Below are 15791 nucleotides of genomic sequence, written 5' to 3'. Positions count from 1 at the left end.
CCCCCCATGTATGTAATTTGACAGCAAAATGTCCATCAAAGTAAAATGGACTTGAACTAGGCTTTTATCTGAACTCACAAACAGAAGCAAACTCCAAAAGCTGAAACTGATTCCACTGCTGGCTATTTCAATTATTATGTAGATGGACCACGTTAAAACAAATTATGTTTTTCAGAGCTCGAGTGCCACTGCATCCACTTCTGTTCTCCCTTGATGTCTAGAGGACCTCATTGCCATCTCTCTCTCCCTCTCTCTCCCTCTCTCTCCATTATCCTCAGCCTTTGTGTCTTACCATTTCAAAATAAACACAGAGAAAAGTCTTTTGAATTTGCATTCATTTTTCCTTTTTAGCGGTCAAAAATGTAATTATTTCTACATTCATAAGATGACCTTTGTTTTCACATTTACGTACATGCCCGTGACATTTGTCGTCTTTGTGTCTTTCTTTTTAATTTTGGGCCCAAACATAACCTAATTTCAAATTAAAAAGGTGATTCAAAGCTTCTCTTACACAACCTCGACTCAGATAACCAGTTTGATCAACTTGGAAATGCCACGCAGTGGGAATAAAGCCGCCATGAACACGGCTGACACCTGTGATACATCTGAAGTTTTTTACGTGCTTCGTGGTTTAGTAAAGTAAGTAGTAAGTAAAATGTCCCCTGGGCCTGATCTGTTATAATTTATGACTTGATTAGATAGTTGGTGCATTAATTTATAAGCTGAATTGTACTGGTGTAACTGCTCAAGGTGTAGTTTTAACTTCTTCATATACAATCATAGTGTAGTACAGTAGTTTCCCAACCTAGGGCCTGGGCCCCTCCAAACTATCACAAACTCAATCTGAATGTTCAGACAACCATAACACAACAAACACACATACGCACATATCTCAAATGCATAAAACTCCCTCCCAGAAATGTGACAAGTTAACGATTTGTGAAGTGATTACAAAGGTGTGGTGTGGACTGACCATGTGAGGTGCTATGGTAGAGTGTGTGCAGTGGTGGTAGTGCAAACGTGAACAATGCAGTGATTGAAAAAAACATAACAGGAAATAAGTTATAAGAAGTAGATATTATGACCACACTCCAAACTGTGGGTGCAACTAGCCAATACAACCGTGTACAGCAGACAGAGTGATGTAATGGTGGGGGCTGAGAGAGACAGGCTCATGCTGAAAATTCCATTTATCTCCTCCTACTTTGTGTGGTATTGAAGAGCTTGATGGCCCTGGGGACAGAGGACCTCCTAGACCTGTCTGTTGAGCATGACAGTGACAGATGTCTGCCACTGAACATGCTCCTCTGTTTAGAGAGCGTGCTGTGTATTGGGTGGCGGCCATTGTCCATTATCGCCAGCCTCCTACTCATGGTCTGTTTCTCTGCAGTTGCTCTGAGTGACCCCACATCAGTGTGAAGTGGCAGCAAAGGAAAATACTTGAGTAAAGCTAAAACAGTAATACACACTTATAGGTTTTAGGGTTACTTTCAATCAACTCCAAACAATTAAAATTATTTAAGTATGTATGTGTTTTACAAAACATTAAATAGCATGTTTGAGATTTCCTTCAGCACCATGGACAGCAGCCGTTGAGCCTGGTGGTAAAGATGATAAACTGAAGGCTGAGAGACTAAAAATGAGTTGACATTTTTATATCCTGGAGAAGATTAGTTGTTCCTGCAGTGACACGAGCAGGTCTAAATTTAAAATGTACAAGGCTCAGAGCCAAGAGGTCCCTCACAGAGCTGAAGTCGGGATTTTAAAGCTACTGCAGTCAAAAGGTCAAGGCAAGCTCCAGCAGTAAAAAAATAGAAATGAACAGCCCAAGTTGATATTAAGATTTCAGCCACACAGTCTGACCACATTAGTTCAAAATAAAATATCTCAAAAACTATGAACACATTTGTATAGATTGACGTGAAATAGTCCACAGTGGCTGAATTTTAATTGCTTCGCTGATCTAATGACTTTTCCTCTGGCGCCATCATGAGCTTTTTTTACTGAAATGTCTTGATAAATATTGGATAGTTTACCATTAAATTTGGTGCACACAATTACGCCTTTGTCAGGATGAATTTGATTTAATTTCCTAAACCTTTCATCTGGCACCATCATCAGGTCAAATGATTCCCATCAACCTCAGCTGTACATTGTGTTTAGTGTTGATTAGCTAATGTTAGAAGGCTAATGTGCTAAACTAAGAAGAGGACTGTGGTACACAACATGTCTAAAGAATGCAATTCTCTCCTGATACCCCAAAATTCATGACTTCAGCGTTCTCAGTGATGTGTATCTATTAACTTAAAATGTCACTGCCCATTCATGTCTCTCCACTCTTTTTTCCTTAAAGATAGTTGCAGAGTCCACTTCACTGAGGAAGGCTCCGGCTCAGTGATGAATGTCTACAAAGTGTTAGACTTTCGCTGTAATCTCTACAGTTACTTACCAAAAAATGCCCAGTAAAATACCCTAATTTTCTTTTCTAAGTTCGTTACTGTAATAAACATTGCATTATGGGTATTAACATTTAATTTACAGTGATTTACTGTATATTTTGAATTTGCGTTGTCTGTTTGAAGGCCTGTTGGGGACTGTTTGTTTGTTTCCTGGTCAACCTCCTGCAGGCTGGAGTTCCCTCTGTTCAGTATCTTTATTTGAGAGGCATACTGCTGTTCGCTGACCTGGACGGAGACCATTCCTTCCCTCTGACAGCTGGGTTGGTAGAGTTAGGAACCTGGATTGAAACTGTGATCAGAGCTGGAAGAACAGGACTAGTGGTGTGAAAGCTGTTTGTATGTTTTATGTTTTGTGTAAACCGTGGGGATCTTTAAATGTCTTCAACACGTGAGATTTGTCAGGACTTTTACCTTGTGTTGAATTAACAGAGTAGACTGCAGGTTTGTGAGACTAAAAATGTTTTCTTTTAATGCAACCCTTAGTTTTAAAAATTTTCAGTCGACAGAGGATTTCTTAATGATAGCAAGGCCTTAAAAACTAATAGGTCTTTCCACATAAACAAGGGTAACAGACCAATGACATTGCACTATTTTTACTATAAATAATGTAACATTTAGTGTAAAACATAGTTTTCAATAGAAAAAAAATTGATACAACCAAAGTGCAAAACTGTTGTGCTGACCAAAACATAATGGCAGCACACAACGCAACTGAAACACTTTAAAACTTTTAAAAAATGCAATCATTTCTTACATAAGCTTGGCGGAGTCGTGTAGTTTCCAACTTTAATAATGAATAAATAAATTATTTTCAGAATGAGATTTACCAAATAAAATCCATGAATTACTTAAATAAGTATCGACAACAACACTGTCGGCGCGTCATCAAGCTTTCCGTGATCGGGCACCACCCCACACCTCCTCCACGCAGTTGCTAGTAGCCAAGGAGGACACGGAGGATTTAAAAAACACGTTGAAGAGGTTCAGAAGAGGTAATCTTGGGTGACACAATCTTCTGAACACAGCCATACTGAGAAACGCAGAGAGTGTGTGTGGAGCTGATAGTCCAAATTAGCTTTGCAGAAACTCATTTCTTATATCCCAAATAAAAACATTTTAATAATACAATGAACCACCTTTTTCTAGTAGTTTTATTACTTGTATGATTAATAGCCTAAAGTAATGCAACAATGACTGTCTGCAGGGCGTCACTTCTCACTGACAGGCGCTTCTCAGCGCCCGTGCGCCCCCCGCAGACTCTTTCCGGGAGAACAGCTGGCTGTGACAACATTCTGCCTTGCACTAAATTGCGGATGAGCTGCGGAGGCAGCGGCGGGTGCCTGAAACAACGCCGTCCTCTCCGGCGGGTGACCGACCGACTGCGCGATGGAAACGGCATGGATGTGTGGAACGTGAGCGAAGCCACATTCCCCAAATGGCGGAGTGAGTGAGGATGCGATTCCCCAGTTCCATCTTTGTGTCGGTGTCTCTGTTCACGGCCGAGACCACGGCAGCGCTCTACCTCAGCTCCACATACCGCTCAGCTGGAGACCAAATCTGGCAAGGGCTCACGCTCCTCTTCACGCTCGTACCATCTGTGCTCGTGCAGCTGACCCTCACCTTCATCCACCGGGACCTCGGCAGAGACAGACCACTCGTCCTGCTGCTGCACATCCTGCAGTTTGGACCCATCGTCAGGTCAGTGCTGGCTTGTTTGTCCCTCACTGGTTGATTTCTGACGTTAAAAATACGGCCTGATTGCACATAAGCTGCTTACGGTTTGATGAATGCATTGCGCACATGCGGCTGTTTTCATTTTCTCCGGCCTTTTGTCTTTGGCTGGCTACATACATAGTGGGGTGTGTGTGTGTGTGTGTGTGTGTGTGTGTGTGTGTGTGTGTGTGTGTGTGTGTGTGTGTGTGTGTGTGTGTGTGTGTGTGTGTGTGTGTCGTTGAGTTTAGACATTATAGGCTGAGCAATACGCTTATCGATATGTTAAATGTCCACACAGCTGGCAGCCATTGCTGTCTATGTATGCTTATTTCTTTCCCAGTTGGATCATTTTCAGCTGATTTATTCATGACTTTTCTGTCTGAAATCATATTAAGTCACATGAACAATCTGACATATTGTTACACACTGAGGGATGATCATTTTCAGCATATGTGCTTTCTGTGTAAACCCCTGGCCTGACCTGTCCATGTGCCTCAGCTATAGGAGCCTAACACTGCATAGCAGGACAAATGACTGTGGTGCCAATCATCTCCTGTAATAAGTAAAGTAGAGTTGAAATGATTGGTCAATTTATTGATTAGTATAGTATTTTGGTAATCAATTAATCATTTGAGTCATTTTCCAAGAAAGGAATTACAAAAATTTGATTTCAGCTTTTCAATTGAGAGAATTTGAGTTTTTGGCAATTAGTTGAAAAAAAAAAAATAATAATAATAATAGTTAGTTGCTGCTGTAATGGGAACACATTATCAGTAGATTTACAGTGAATTAATCTGCAACCAATTTTCGTTTTCTTTTTTACCACCGTGCATATAACTGCACGGTCACAGGAATAAACATTATAAAACACGGAGTAGATTAAAAAAAAAAGGCTACATGAATCAAAATAAGGAGCACATTTTAGCTTACAAAAACTATCTTACTGAAAAAAGGCATCAATGGACAACATGACAAAGAGCAATACCCCAAACTGGTTACATCCTTATATTCCTCATACTTCTACAAAGACAAAATACACTGTTAAAAAATGTACAGGGATCCCACACAATATATCCAAAACATATCCAAATTTTGTGTGCGGGCACTTTTTTCTATATAAAAGAAGAACAGGCAGTTTCTTTTATGAATTTTAATTTTAAATTTTATGAAATTAACAGAATAAACAACAGTATAAACAAAGGCAGAGAAGACATTTAACTCCCAAGTATGTCTGATTGGATTTGCATAGGATCAATATTGTCTGCTCAGTCAAAGCAAAGGTGCTTCGATTAGTTAAGATATGAACTTTGACCGAGCCATCCTGGCCTCTGAACAAAAGGTCCCCCTCGGATCAAAGTGAAATGATTCCATTCAACACAAAGGCTTACAGACTTAATTAAATCCGGATTAGTTTTTAGTTTTTTCTTTACATATTTATATATATATATATATATATATATATATATATCCTATGCTATTTATTTCAGATAGCTAATATATAATTACTTCTACACATGCTGTCACTACCAGTGCTTATTAAAGTGGAATTTTAGTTTCTTTTGAAGCACAAAGCCCAAATGTTCCTCAGTTCAAGCTTCCAAACAAGCTGTTTATTTGTATCAATTTTGGCTTTAGCAAATAGTTTCAACTATGTTCAGATGTTTTACAAGCCATTCAAATAGTATATTATTTTATAGTTTATTTAGTTGAATGAATCAATTGGTCAATCAACAGAAAATTAACAAGCTATTTTATTAATTGATCACTTAAGTAAGTAATTTATTATGCACTTCTTCCAGCTTTTCAAATGTAAAGTGTGCTGCCTTTCTCTGTTTTATATCATCATAAATACAATATTTTGAACAAGTTGGACTGGCACTTCTGGCTTGTCACTTTTCAGTAAGCCTTCCACTTGAGAATCTAAACTTAGCAACTGATACAGATGGTTGTATTTTCAACGAGCAAGGAGCACCTACAGTGTTTTCTTGGTCAGCTAGTTGAACAAACATCTCTTGCAGCATGTTGACTCCCCAGCAGCGGCCTCTGTGGATCTGACCCTGCCATGCTTGTTTCCCCTCGAGTGTGTTGAGATGATTACTGTTCAGACTTCTACGTCTTTCCTTAGTGAAGAGCAGAACTAAGAATAGCACAGTCACCCCCGGCCCCTTATCTCTGACAACACAGATGTCCGTCTATACTGCTTAGAGCACAGCTGCGCTTCCTCTCCTTTTCCAGCTAAACAACACTTGTAATGATATAAACAGAGTCATAAACAGAGTTCTGATCATTTTTTGTCATACCAGCAGTGACAATGGTGCTTCCATCAAAAAAATGGAGTCTAATCTGTCTGTTATTGTAAAAGTACATTGCTGGCATTTTTGCAGCTTTTATACAGTTTGAAGTGCACCTCCACTCAAAAATGTATTTTTCTCTGTTGCTTCAAGAGAGCGTAATACACAGTATACATAGTTATAGATATAGTTAATGCATAGTTACTTCCCTTGGAAGAGCTGAAAGATGAATTGATTAGATGTCAACTATTAAAATAATCACCAACTTATTTGATAATGTATTAATTGTTTTGAGTCATTTTTTTAAGAAAGTAAAGTTATAAATTCTCTGATTCCAGCTACCGAAATGTAAATATTTCCTTGTTTCTTTACCCCGCTTTTATTGTAAACTGAATATCTTTGAGGTTGTGGGCAAAACAAGACATTAAAGATTGGCTCTAGGACTTTGGAAAACACAGATTTTCCACCATTTTCTCATCCTTTATAGACCAAATAACTAATTGATTAACCGTGAAAATAATAGTTGCGTTCCTACTTGAAAGTAATTACATAGAATAATGTGCAGAATTGACACTAGAAGACTCTTTTCACTTTTATCTGCTAAAAGGTAAAAGTTCCTTGGTGCCCACCTTAAATCTGAGTTAAAGACGACACGTGCCAGCTGATATTGTGACTACGTTGGAAACCAATAGTCTAATATATAACTTAGAAAAGTGTCATGGAAACTTGAATCTCCTGCTCACAAACACTGAGACTGGACTTTTTTGTGAAGTAAGAGACATCTTGTGTCCCACCCAGTAATTGCATATTCATACAGTATATTCTAGATATTGCAGTGACAGTAGATGTTAAGTAATTTACTGATATAAATTATTAGTGGCTTTAAGTTATGATTAACTGTCTGTTATCTGTAGTACCCCTTCATCTGACAACACACTGAACTCAGCCGAGACGGAGTGTGGGACTAATCTTTGTTCTTCAATTACATTTTGGTTATTTTTTTAATATCTGAAAAGTTGAACCTTCACACTTTATTTATTAGTATTTTTTAATCAGGTCAGAGAGGTGTTCACTGTGAGTGGCACTCCAGCTCATAAACCATTTGTCCCTCAGCACCCCTCTGGCTTAAATCCTCCTGCCTTGCAGATTTATTGGCACTGTGCGTGTGTATGAGCACTGCATTGACCTCACCTCAACCCACACTCATTTTCTGACAGGGACTATCTCTTTAGACATGTGCAATAACAGAAAGCTACTGTAAATGTTGGCGTGCATCTTGTACATACCAATAGATATTACTGATTTTAACATTAAGTGTTAAAAATAAAACACCTCTCAGGTTACAATTCATCAGCAATGTTGTCACCTTGTGTTATAGAAAATTGAGATGGACATTTTATAGACTAAAGCATTAAGGAATTAATCAAAGGCATCCCTAAATAGCTTCAATTTTCTGTGAAGTAAAACCAGTACAACAGAATGCAAAACAAGAACAAAAGAACTCTCAAGAACACATGATTGATACAGCTTAATGAAGGCCGTAAACATTAAACCTGTTAAACCTCAGCAAATTGGCCTTGTCGATGTCATCATGTTAGCGTTTCTCTCAAAGCCCAACTGAGCCTGAGAACTCTTGTAAAGTCTTTTTTCTGTTTTTATTGTAAGCTTGTGTTTTTATGTGATTTTGTCTGCCAATGTGTCGTGTGTTGACAGCAGGAGGAAGAGCCTCTGTGTTGATTAAACTAATGGCGAGCCTAATAAACACAAACAAAAACAATCATCTACAAATAAATGAATAAGGTGAAGATACGTATGTGCAGCTGTTCATGGAATCTGCAGCTCATAATGGTCTCCTTCTGTTGTTGTTCCTGCAGGTGTCTAGAGGCGTTCTGTATCTATGGCAGTGTGGGCCGCGTGGAGGAACCGTATGTCAGCATCACCAGGAAGAAGCAGATACCTCGCGGGGGTCAGTCTGAGGAGGTGGAACGGCAGGTGGGGCAGGCGGAGGGGAAACTGTTTACACACCGTGCAGCCTTCGCCCGCACCTCTGTCATTCAGGCCTTCCTGGGATCTGCCCCTCAGCTCACCTTGCAGCTCTACATCTGCATCCTGCAGCAGGGGGTCTCCATTGGAAGAGGTGAGGAGGACGAGACATGTACTTTAAATGTGTGTGACTCTTTGATGTTACGGTCACATGTACCTTCAATCCCCCGTCGCCTGTCCACAGTTCCAGCATGATGTGGCCTGATCAGTTGAGTGCCATATTGGAAATAAGAGGATGTTGTTTTTATGAGTCAAAGTGGTGTTATGTAACTGCCTCTCTGAAATCGAGGCAGGAAAACAGTGTTTCTCTCTGCCAGTTGTTGCAGATCTGGCTGCCCAACTCTTAGTAGGAGCCAGCATTTCTATTACTAAGAGAGACGTATTAAAGGTTCACCCAAAGTCAATCTAGGACATCTGGATGTCAAATTAGGACCAAATAAATAGATGTTATAAGTATAAATCTAATTTCCTCTGCACCCAGCAGTCTGACACTTCTATTTCACGCTTACTGATTTAACAACCGGAATGTGGTGAATGTGAGCTTCAGGGCCCTTAAGGGATATACTTAAGTCCATCTTAAAACAATAGTCCCCATTTGTACATTTAAAAAAACTCTTTTTGCTCACTGTAATTATCCCTACTGTTTATACTGGTAATTAAAAGCTCCCTTCATTATGTGTTTTCTCATGTTTATCTGAAGTTAATGGAGCCGTCTAGTTTGTGGAATCAAGTGGGTATCATCCAGAGTTGCAGTATTTTTTCCCCAATTACACTCTTTTTGGTACAATGCCTTTTCTGCAGCTCTGCACAGGAGGAAAAATAGTGAATTCCTAACCAACTACATGGGCACTTGAATGTTGTTTTAAACCTCTGACGTTTATTTATAGTAACTTTATTCATAAATCATGTAGAGACAAGCTGAGAAAAACAGTTGAAAAGGCTTTTTTTACACAGTATCTTATTTATGTCTGCAGCCAATAACAGACTTTTATTTCTTGCATTTTTCTTTGCATTGTGTGAATAAACACTGAAACCTTACTTTGGCTGAACAGTTTTATAATAATATTTTAAGTGATCTTTAGTGAGCTATCACTTAATATTTCTACATTTTAGGCACCGGTGATAGTTTTCAAAATAGTTTTCACACCGAGTTTAAAAGCTTCTACTCAAAGAAAAAAACCTGAACTGCAGAGGATAGACTTGATGGTGTGCTCATATTTCTGTCTCTCTTTTTCAATCTCAGGCACACTGATGGTGATTTCCCTCCTGTCCATTGTGTACGGCGCGCTGCGCTGCAACATCCTGGCCATTAAGATCAAATATGATGACTATGAAGTGGACGTCCGCCCCATGGCTTATCTGTGCATTTTCCTGTGGAGGAGCTTTGAGATCGCCACCCGTGTGGTGGTTCTGGTTCTGTTCAGCTCTGTGCTGCAGCTCTGGGTCCTGCCTGTGGTTCTGCTTAACTTCCTGGTTTTCTTTCTCTACCCTTGGATACTGTTCTGGCAGAGCCACTCTCCATTCCCTGAGAATATAGAAAAAACTTTAACCAGGGTGGGAACCACCATCGTGCTTTGCCTGCTCACCTTCCTCTACGCCGGCATCAACATGTTCTGTTGGTCAGCTGTGCAAGTGAAACTCAACGACCCGGACCTCATCAATAAGTCCCAGAACTGGTACCGCGTGGCGGTGTACTACATGTTGCGTTTTGTGGAGAACGCCTCGCTGCTGCTGCTGTGGTTCATCTATAAAACTGACTTCTACAAGTTCACCTGTGCCCCCCTTTTGGTGCTGCAGCTGCTGGTCGCCTACGCCATCGCCATCTTCTTTATGCTGGTATTCTATCAGTTCTGTCATCCATGTCGAAAGCTCTTCACCTCCAGTATGACCCAGGGTCTCTGGAACTGCTCCTCTCTGCTCTGTCTCATGTGCAACTCTGATTCACCACAGAACAGGCCCATGGGAAAGTCACCCAGCCCCGCCACATGCCAAGAGACGGCCAATGATGGAGCCAACGACACATCCAGCGACACCACAGACGACATGCCTGATGAAACTATGTATGACATGCTCAATGATACAACAACCTATGACACAAGTAATGAAATAGGCAATAATATATGTGACGGAATCAATGGGGACATTAACCACAGTGTAACCTGCAAGGCTTAAAGCATCACAACCGTTTGACGTGCCATCCAGAAGAGCAACTGACTCTGTAACCTTTTAAGTGCCACATAAGTCCCTCCACGAGTTGAGTTTACACTTTGAATCCTTTCATATATCCATCTCAACTCTGTTTTCTACCACTGTCTGTTACTCCTACATGAAGCAAATGTGTCCTTAACTGGAGATGTGTTCTGTCATCAATTGTCTCATCAGCCAACATGCGAACCTGTCATCCCGCAGCCTTTAATACAAAGAAAAACACGGACACCGTTACTTTAGTTTTGGAAACTGTGTCCACTACTATGCTGCACTACTGATCACAAGGCGCCATACATTTAAATTGATTGTATTTAATAGTGGCATGGAGGTGTGCATGTGTGGAGCCTCAATGAACTTCTTTGGAGGTGGGGGGGTCTGTTTTGTATAGGTTTGTTTACTGACCCTCCCCCCCCCAGTTTAATGGCTGCAAGCAATCAGCCTTTTTACTCCTTGATAAGAGCTTTATCATTAATATGCACTGCTTCTGTGATGTATTTGTGCTTGACGATGAGATGTGAATCTCCACACACAGCCTGTTTGATCACCAAACACGCTAACTGTAAAGCATGACTTTGGTTCAAATGTTAATGAACAACAGCTGCAGTGATGTGAAATGCTTTATTTGGATGTATTTTGCATTTTTTTAATTCATGCTTCTCTGTCAGCTCTGTGTCTGCGTGTCTCATTAGAATATTCACACACAAATTGTGTGAACACAAAAATTGATTAGATCTTATTTAAAAATTTCTGGAATAAGCATTTTTGCTTATTTTCAACCTTTAATGTGTGTGAACAAGAGGGAATGTCAGTGTGTTTGTTTTTGCACCTACTCCTTTTTGCAATATATAAGCAGAGGGATGACAACCTCGGGTATCAAATGAACGCTCCAGTTTGTACAAATAAGATGAGCCAAAAGAATTTGAAAATTCTATTGTACGAATTGGATATCCTCATACAGATCAAAATAAAAAGTCATTTAAAAACAAAATCCTTATAAAAAAAAATCTAAATAAATTTATATTTATATGTGAAAATTGTCAGGTTTTTTTTGGGCTGAGAAGCAGTTGCTACACACAGTTCTGTGCTGACATCTAGTGGACAGACACCCAAATAGCAGAATTGTAACAATTATCTCCCTTTGTCTGTTTAACAAATCACTCTGGTTTGTAGAGATCAACACGCATTTAGATGCAAAAACTGAATTATTAATACATTAAATGACTGCACTGAAGATGTTCCAATAAATTAATTTATTACAGAGCCTTCCTGAACTTAGTTTTCCACAAGTATGCCAGGATTTCTACGGAAAAGTTCTAGAAAAAGTGCATTAGTCGTTCTTACCATTAAACAACCCCATCTTCCTGGAAATACACAACTAGGAGAGACACTTTATACAAGTAGTCAGATGGTTACTAAAACACAAGAGTCAGACTTTTCATAAATACCAAACTACAGCAACTGTTTTATGAGGGAATGTACTGAAGGAGACAAATAAAAATAGTCTAAAGCCATGCTAGCAGCTCCCTGAGGCTGTACTTAGGCAGAGCAGTGCTTAAAGCTAAAGACTAATGTCAGCATGCTAATCACAAAGTAGAGCTGAGGCTGATGGGAGTTAAGTTAATTCCAGGTAATGGATAGATCCGAATTTTGACCTGATGATAGCACTAGATTAAAAGTCAGAAGATCACCACACATCCAAATGTATCCTGTTAGAGGTTTGCTGCTAGCATGGCTAAAACTAATCCGGCATTACGTTATACACAGATTACAAAAAAGAATTTTTAAACATTTGATGACCCAAGAAGTCACTGATTCAGGGTTGAATTCTGAGTTTTGGTCCTGACTAGCAAGATTTTCCTCACACAAACGCAGGCTGTCAACTTACAAACCACAATACTTATCCTGACGTTAAGTTGTTCAAGCCTGTGGGGAGAAATAAGCTACTTGTACATACAGAAGGTATCATCAGAGAATTCTTAATGGCTTCTTGGTCACCATGCCATTTCAAGCTTCAGACATGATGGTGTTAACAGAGAGAGAGAGAGAGAGAGAGCAGCTCACAGCGCCACAGCAACAGCAAACACACTGACCACACAGTACATGGTGCGATTCTCCCACCTCACCGTGCAGCTTCCTGAAAAACACAAACAAGCAGTAGAAATTACACAGGAGTAGTATTGGGACTAACCAAGGTATGCACTTAGTGGGACATTTACAAACTGAAAAATAAAATAAAAACCTATGTAATAGAAACATAAACAGTACCATTGGTATTTCTTTACTGAAATGTATTGTTCCTTATTGGTTAATGCCAAAATCAGATAAACCAGATATAATTAATAATTAGATTATCGTATAAGTTTGTGTACTGCTGCTTGTGTTAAGACAAGTTTTAACGTGAGAATTTGACTTCTTTTCATAAAGGAAAGAAGTCCTAAAGTAAGGTTTTGTTTTGGTATCTGTACCAAAACTCAGGTATCATATTGACACTGGTACGGAGCAAAAGAAAAACAACTCTCATTAAAAGTTATCTCTCACCATCAGTGGCAGTGTCCCAGTAGCAGGAGTTGGCTGTGTGGAGACCAGTGCTGCCCTTCTGCATGACCGCACAGTTTACTGAAAAACATCAGACACATGAGCTCATCATGTTAACAATACATCCCGACCTGTCATGTTGACAGGCAGTTTGCTCACCTATGTATTTGAACGGCCGTCCTTGTTTTACCAGGTGAGTCAGAGACTGCTCCACTATACTGGCCGTCCACTGGTTCACTTTACTCTGGTTGTAATCTGCTCCACCAATAACACCTTCGATACACTAAGACAAAATCACAGAGAGAGAGAGAGAGAGAGAGAGAGAGAGAGAGAGAGAGAGAGAGAGAGAGAGAGAGAGAGAGAGAGAGTCATGTAGACTGTCATTACTTAAAGAGTGGATTTACAATAGAATACAGTTTATTAATGTTGCCAGGAATTTAAAAAAAAGATACCTCTTTAATTGAGATATTAACCTCGTCGGCATTGAAGAGAACCTGCAGCACAATTTTAAAGAAGGAAAACATTGTTAGTTTGTGTCATCTAGGTTGTTGTTGTCGTAAATGAACAAAAGAACCGAAAAAAATAAAATAAAATGGACAGAGAGTCTCTGTTGACAAAAAAAAGTGTGCTAATCCGAGGTTAGAAAGGGACTCACAGGTGAGTAAATAAAATATAGGATTCATTTTGCACCAGCAAGCGTTGGAAATGGTTTCAATTGTTTTGTCACTGTAACTTCTTGTTTCTGACGTTAAAACACTTCTGGGGATTTTAATATTGTACATTTATAACCGTAACCCTTATGACCATGACCACACCCCGATTGAAACAACAGTTATTCTCAGCTAACTGACTAAGCTAGCTGGTTTAGCTAATTGTCAGCTAACCGAGTCGTTGTGTTAACTGCGGACCTTTCGATAGTTAAATTAAATGTAATTAAACATCAATTAACCTCATCTCCAGAGTTGTATTCCTCCATCGTTGCTGATAAAGAAGTATGTTTTCGTAATTATAACCGGTTCAGTTATGGTTATTGTTCCTGTTTACTTCCTGTTGTGAAGAGTCAAAGAGCTCAGAAAAGACATTTCTGCACTTACGGAAGCTGAACACTGATTTTCATTATTTTGTATTATGTCGCCTCACTGTGGTGGAAGTGAGACACTACAACACTAGACTAGTATCCACATCAGAGGGCGTCCAACTCATCTGAGAAATACTGAAAATATCTGTCCTCACAAGTTTATAAAATAGTTTAAACAGCAGTACATTGAATTGAAACCTCCACTCATGATTAAAAAATGTTTAAAAATGTAGCCTACTATTTGTTTCATTTTTTAAATTTATTTTACTATAGCGTATTATTATTTTATTATAACTAGCCTACTGGTTGATAGGCTATATAGCTTTATACAAGTAGGCTATATAGCCTATCAACCAGTAGGCTAGTTATAATAATATATACAATAATTATAGTCAGCCTGTAAAATTATTATGATGATGCAGTTTAATTGGGTCATTAAGTGTATTGAATAAAAACATTAGAGGCAGAAACTGTCGCATTGTCAGCCGATTTGTGAGGATTGCGTGTATGTAGGCTCTTACACACACACACACACACACACACACACACACACACACACACACACACACACACACACACACACACACACACACACACACACACACACACACACACACACACGTACATAGCACGCCACGCCCCCTCCTGTCGGGAACACCCAGGCTGTGGATATCTGCCTTCAGACGGTGCCGAGGCGCACCCACACACTCAAGTACGGTCCCTGATCCCTGAACGAACTCTCCCAGCCAGCTGTGCTCATCTGTCTGCTCCTCTCCGCTGTCCGCAGCCGCCAGGTAAGACACCGCCGCTCTGCAGGTCAACCGGCAACACGCCGGGACGCCACACACCACCGTGTTTCTGGCATAGATAGCACACTCAGCCGCTGCTTGCTGTTATAGTTCATGTTGTTGCATTTGAGTATTGCTTGTTGTTTTGGGTGGTGGAGGAGGGCTGTCTGTCCACCGTCACGACCACGACCTCTGACGATTAGTCACACATCAGCAGGACCAGACAGCCCCACTTCTCCGGCAAAAGTTAAGCGTTTTGGCAGGTGCAATGCAGCAAAAAGCTAATTTCCTTGTCTTTTGTTGCCTCTGGCTGGATTCGACGGTTCATTAACCTGCAGTCAAACTCAGTTAAATGTAATATTGTGCTGAGAATACAGTGCATCAATTAACTTGCTGATTGAGGTTTGAAACCAATCGGGTCATTATAAGTAGGGCAGTGGGTTTGATGTAACTTTACCTTTTCAATATATGTTTTAAAGCAAAGTGACTTTAGGTTAATGATCCAATTGTATTTCAGTTGTTAATTCAAGCTGACCTTGTCTGTCGTAGTTTCATCTAGAGTCGTCAGGATATCCCGGGGCTTTTCAGTACAGACTGGTGTTACCAAAGAAGTGACAGACAGTGTAATGCTGCTAAATGTCTTCAGAGGTGGTTGGATATCTGGCTCAACGTTCAG

The 15791-nt window shown here is 39.9% G+C and overlaps 3 protein-coding genes across 5 annotated transcripts in view; 2 read left to right on the top strand and 1 right to left on the bottom strand.

Annotated features, from left to right (window-relative positions):
• The first annotated feature begins 3702 nt into the window (after positions 1–3702).
• xk (X-linked Kx blood group (McLeod syndrome)) lies at positions 3703–11710 on the top strand. Its single transcript, XM_034886313.1, has 3 exons — positions 3703–4157; positions 8338–8600; positions 9750–11710. The coding sequence occupies exons 1-3, from the start codon at positions 3913–3915 to the stop codon at positions 10676–10678; spliced, it is 1437 nt and encodes a 478-aa protein (XP_034742204.1). The 5' UTR covers positions 3703–3912; the 3' UTR covers positions 10679–11710.
• Positions 11711–12498: 788 nt separating this feature from the next.
• dynlt3 (dynein, light chain, Tctex-type 3) lies at positions 12499–14360 on the bottom strand. Its single transcript, XM_034886372.1, has 5 exons — positions 14199–14360; positions 13702–13743; positions 13409–13532; positions 13253–13330; positions 12499–12848 (listed from the first exon to the last, which is right to left on the bottom strand). The coding sequence occupies exons 1-5, from the start codon at positions 14223–14225 to the stop codon at positions 12772–12774; spliced, it is 348 nt and encodes a 115-aa protein (XP_034742263.1). The 5' UTR covers positions 14226–14360; the 3' UTR covers positions 12499–12771.
• A 596-nt stretch (positions 14361–14956) lies between these two features.
• sytl5 (synaptotagmin-like 5) overlaps positions 14957–15791 on the top strand; it is a 36079-nt gene continuing 35244 nt past the window's right edge. For all 3 annotated transcript variants that reach the window (XM_034886271.1, XM_034886272.1, XM_034886270.1), the window contains exon 1: positions 14957–15121. The gene's annotated coding sequence lies outside the window, so the exon portion shown is untranslated. The remainder of the gene's footprint in view (positions 15122–15791) is intronic.

Source organism: Etheostoma cragini, chromosome 11, assembly GCF_013103735.1.
Source record: "Etheostoma cragini isolate CJK2018 chromosome 11, CSU_Ecrag_1.0, whole genome shotgun sequence".
Taxonomy (NCBI): domain Eukaryota; kingdom Metazoa; phylum Chordata; class Actinopteri; order Perciformes; family Percidae; genus Etheostoma; species Etheostoma cragini.
This window is presented reverse-complemented; position numbering and strand designations above follow the sequence as displayed.